Here is a 5,484-nt window from a genome sequence, read left to right on the forward strand (position 1 = left end):
AGGCACTAATAAATACAGAGGATGTCCTGCTGAGATTTAGAAGACACATATTAGTCCTTATGGCTGACTGGAAACAGGTTAGGGGGCTGAGGATGGAGTCTGACAGGATTACTGAGGGGACGTAGGGAGGTTGGATGTGACTCTGGCAATGCCAGACTACCAACTGTCACTGACAAGACCGCACAGCCCTTCTGGTTAAAAGGTGGGCGGAGCTAACTTTCCCCTGGCCAATCACTAGAGTGTGATAGGTTGCAGGGGAGGAGCACTGATGAACACTTGTATTATTAGCAATTAATACATAACAACATATTAAATAAATACATAGCAGAAAACAATACCACTACAAGAGAGCTAAGGAAGAGCAGCAAATACATAGGCCCTAATACAGACTGTCTAAGGTTGCCAATAGCAACAATACATTTCCAGACGCTTAACAATAAATACCGTTCTGGGCCATTACACCAACACCTCCTACTGGAGGTGGGCTACTGGAACAGAATGTATAATGTGCCCTTAGCAGGCTAAACCAGGGACACTATAAGTCACTTGTACACACAGGGTACTGGAATGAATACACCTGCTGCTGCTGTTAAATCCTTCTATTTCTTAGCACTTAGAAGTACTTTGGATTCAGACATGACTTTTTTAGCTGGATCTTAGCCCTGAAAAGGACCTCTGGGTTCAGTAGTAATCTTGCCTAACCAGAACGCTACTAAAACCTATCTCTCCCTGCTGCAAGATCTTTTCCTGGCTAAGTTGAAAGCGCATCTGTGATCGAGAGGCGGGAGCCAAGTATTTAAGATTCGAGGTCATGTGGTTCAGCTATCCAATGAGGGTAGATGCCGTTTTCCCGCTGTGTGCGTACTCCTCGGCCTCCCTGCATGGTGATTCGATTTAAAAAAGCGCCAGCTGCGATGGGAAGGGCTTTCAAATGTTTCCCGCGTATTCGCCACACTACTCGATTGAATACGAATCTTCCAAATACCGCAATATTCGATCGAATACCTACTCGATTGAATTATATTCGCTCATCTCTAATAATAGAAAATTGCTTTGTGTAACTGTGCCTTAACCTGATGATAGCTCCATATTGCGCAATATGGAGCTATCAGCAGGTTAGATTTGTCTAACCTGCTGGTAGTTCCCCTTTAATTAACCGTTTATAACCCCCTTTAACCCTGCCATCACCTATCTCTCTTTAGCTAGTGTAAATGTATGTGTTCAATTTATAATGAAGGAGAAAGTATGACTTTGCAGGGAAAGGTTCCTTGCAGCCTATTGGCTGTGTGGCTGCCATTTTGGACATTTTTTTGTAAGAACTTTCGAAAAATTTGCTTTGTTTCGGAATCAATTTTTTTGCTCATCTCTAGCTGTCAAAACGGCAAGGTGTCTAATAAAGGCCCCCATCTTTATACCCACAAAAAAAAACAAGCTGTCATATGGTACATAAACATATGGATACCAAAATGAGCAGATGAATAAATTGCTACATCCTTTAGACTAAGGGGTTCATACAATTTATTACATTCTATAAAATTTTATCTCTATTTATAGTGCATTAAAATCCATTATACTGTTCTTTGGGTCTAAATCATTACTGTAATACGAAACCTATATAAATTGCATTTTGCTGTCCAGGCCTGATGGGACTTACAGTTTTCTAACAGCTGGAGGGCTACAGATTGGGCGCCCATGATTTAAGGCAATGATGGGGAACCTTTGGCCTCCCAACTGCACAGCCAAAGCCAAAGCCAAAGTTTGAGTTAAAACTTGTTCTTTAAATATAATAGAAAATAGTTTATCAACTATAATACAAGCAGAAACTATTGAAAAAAATAACTTTAACTTTAACTAAATTCCCTTAGGCCTCAGTCTGTAGAGAGTCTTTACAGACTGAGTATTAGGGAGGTTTTCCCAAAGAAGTCAGCATTCATTTCAAATAAAACAGGGTTAGAAATGTAAGACTTTTTGCTTTACAGCCAACGACCTGCTATTTTTAGTGAGTAGACTGAATTTATTTTACTTTATTCTTACTGATAATTTACTTTGTTTATTTCTTTGCTTATCAAGGGATACATATGGATGGACATGCTGAGACCATATTTTCTTTATTTTATCTCTTTTTCAAGAATGAAGTGACAATATAGCTATACTAATCACATGTCATTAATCATTATTATTATTTTTATTAGAGTTATGTTTTTTATGTGGTTGTATTTCTCTCCTCTAGTCAATAGATCCCTGCAGTATAGCAAGAGTTTTGTATATTTCAACTTTTAGGCTATGTTCACACGTTGTATGACACCATCCGTTATGTGACCTGGCCGTGTCACGGAATGGTGTCAGAAAAGATCATCCTGGCCGGTACTGTAGCACCGACCGGATGATCTTTACCGCCGCTGAATTCTGATGGGGGCTCATTAGTGCGCACCCGCATTAGAACTCCCCACAGCACACAATGGACTGTGCGGCTGGAGCCGCATGCTCCATTGTTTGAATTGACAGGGTTTTCTGCGGCTGCTATTCAATGAATATCGGCTGCAGAAAACTAACATGTCAGTTTTATATGGTGCCGCTAGGGATCCCGGCCGGAGTGTATACTATGTGTATACACTTCGGCCAGGATCCTATGCTTTTACATACAACATGTGTGCTGTATAGAGCACGGCTCTTGTTGCAATTTGCAACAACTGCCATGATTTGTACAACACGTATGTTGTGTGAACATAGCCTTAAGTACATTGTACTTAGTTACAAAGCATAATACTGCACAAGCACCAAATATGCAAAGCAATACAGTACTGAATAAAGTAGAGAAGAGTCTTTGTAGTAGGACTGTGTTATTTGGATATCATTGCAATATGATAATTTAGTTAAGAATACAAGCTGAATTATTTTAATTCTGCAAGCTAATATAATGTAGAAGAATATGAAGTCTGTCCTGTCCCTATAGAAAATGTATTGCATGTTTTAAATGATTATTAAATCATTTGTCTCTGCTGGGATGTGCTCCATTGCTTGTTACTGACAAAAAAATGTTTGGTGGAAAAAAAAATATATGCTTGGGCTTATACAATATATTAACCCCTTTTTTTAGCTGCAGAAAATTGCAATTAAAAAAAAAATATCCATCTGTAACATTTGACTACACATTTCAAGTAAAAACTTTATTTTTTTTTTACTTCAAAACTAATTTTTGAAAGGCAATTTGTGGATCTTTTACGCTTTTTTATGCTTCTCTGCCATATATTTCTCTGCCATATATTTTTTTGTTTTCAAAGCTGTTTTAAATCAAAATTTTAGTTATCTAGCAGCTATTTTTTTTTAGATTAAAATACAAACCTCATTGCAGATCGGATTAAATACAATGGGGAAGATTAATCAAACTGTTAGACTTGTCTTAGTTGTCCCTAGCAACCAATCAGATTCCATCTTTCATTTTGTGAGGAATGAAAAGTGGAATCTGATTGGTTGCTAGGGGCAACTAAGACAATTTTACTTGACACCAGTTTGATAAATCTCCCTCAATATATTTGGCCAGCTACAGCAATGTAGCAAGGCCATAGATGTTTGCATGCCACCACATGGTGCCTCTATACAGCACTGTATTACAGAGGTACTTTATGGCCCATTAATTTCTATGGATGCCTCACTGAGGCCTCATATACACAGTCCGTGAATCACAGAACATGTGGACCCTAAAGGTGCTTGGTGGAATCACAGACCTCCCGGCATCATAATAATGGTCTTGGATTCCTCTGAAAGTCTTCTACTGTATCAGAACAGTCCCGCGTAGATTTAAATACTTAAAAATTTACTTTTTCAGTTAGACCAGGGCTGTCAACAATGGTCCTCTACCAGTTTCACAACTGCAATTCCCATCATGCCCGAACAGCCAAAACAAAAGCTTTGTCTGTCCAGGCATCATGAGAATTGCAGCTTTGCAACAACTGAAAAACCGCCAGTTTGACACCTCTGAATTAGACCATTATACAGTATGTCTGTCTATGAAATTATGCACTTTAATTTTATTACAGGACAATTATTTTTAACCTTGCCATCTTTATAAATAGATTCTCTAAAATGGCTAAAGGAAATGAGACACAATTGAATGAATTTATTCTATTGGGTTTTTCTAAAAACCGGCAGCCAATCCTCTTTGCAATCTTTCTAATCATTTATTTTTTCACCTTAATGGGGAACATGCTGATAATTGTGACTGTGACCATACAACAACAGCTCCACTGCCCCATGTATCTTTTTCTCCGCAGTTTGTCCTTTACGGAAATCTTCTATATTTCGGTAACGGTTCCTCGGATGCTCAGAGACTTTTTACATTTGGATAAAGGCATCTCGTTCGTAGCATGCGCTGCTCAACTTTATTTCTTCTGTTTCCTTGGTACAACAGAGTGTTTCCTTCTTGCATTCATGGCATATGATCGATATGTAGCTATTTGTCATCCACTTCGATACATGACCATAATGTCTAAAACTAAGTGTTTGGGACTTTCTTTGGGTTCCTGGCTGTCTGGGATCTTCTTATCTTTGATCCAGATTTCCTATGTGTTTAGTTTGCCCTTTTGTTCTTCAAATATTATTGACCACTTCTTTTGTGACATACTACCAGTGGTAAAGCTGGCCTGTGCGGACACTGCTGCCAATGAGATTGCTATTCTGATATATAGCTCTCTTGTTATACCTTTACCGTTCCTGTTAATTCTGGTCTCCTATGTTTGTATCATTAACAGTGTACTTAAAATTCCTTCTGCTGTTGGGAGAAAGAAAGCCTTTTCTACATGTGGGTCTCACCTTACATCTGTGTCTTTATTCTATGGAACGGCTACTATAACCTACTTGAAGACAAAATCCATTCAAACATATGTTGGGGCAAAATTAATATCCCTATTGTACATTGTCCTAATCCCCATGCTTAACCCTCTTATATATAGTTTGAGGAATTCAGTAATTAAGAATGCTATGAGTAAGTTAATAAAACAATAATATATATTAACCCCTTCACGTCAGCCATCTGTATATATACGTTCCTATTGCACATGCCCCGTGCAGTAGGAATGTACATATACGTTCCGACTTTGATGGGGCTTTGTGATGAGAACGGGATCGCTGCAGGGACAGAGATCCCGTTCTCATCTGTGTACAGCACCGGAGAAATATGAAATATGTAAAAATCAGACCCCAGATCAGCCCCCTAGTGCCCCAGTCACTAACCCCCCCTCCCGCGGCGGCCATCGGATCCAAGATGGCCGCCGCGATCACTGTGAACAGACTAATGTCTGTTCACAGTGATCAAAAAAGAAAAATGAATGAAAGCCCCATGCTCTCCGCCACCGGAGGTAGCGGAGAGCATGGGGCAGTCATCGGGACCCCCCCTGTGGGGTCCCGGTACAAGCGATCGCTTGTGCCATGCCGGCACTTTTTATCCCCTGTCACCATGAATGATTGGTGACAGGGGATAAAAAGTGA

General features: G+C 39.5%; 1 protein-coding gene across 1 annotated transcript; it reads left to right on the forward strand.

The window, feature by feature from the left end:
• Window positions 1-4,077: 4,077 nt before the first annotated feature.
• On the forward strand, window positions 4,078-5,001 carry LOC138787040 (olfactory receptor 10A7-like). The gene has a single exon (XM_069964141.1). The coding sequence runs from the start codon at window positions 4,084-4,086 to the stop codon at window positions 4,999-5,001; it is 918 nt and encodes a 305-aa protein (XP_069820242.1). The 5' UTR covers window positions 4,078-4,083.
• Window positions 5,002-5,484: the final 483 nt, after the last annotated feature.

Source organism: Dendropsophus ebraccatus, chromosome 3 (assembly GCF_027789765.1).
Source record: "Dendropsophus ebraccatus isolate aDenEbr1 chromosome 3, aDenEbr1.pat, whole genome shotgun sequence".
In the NCBI taxonomy this organism is placed as follows: domain Eukaryota; kingdom Metazoa; phylum Chordata; class Amphibia; order Anura; family Hylidae; genus Dendropsophus; species Dendropsophus ebraccatus.

What these genes read in the sequence shown, in the direction of transcription:
- LOC138787040 (XM_069964141.1), top strand. Translation starts at nt 4,084, where the DNA reads ATGGCTAAAGGAAATGAGACACAATTGAATGAATTTATTCTATTGGGT.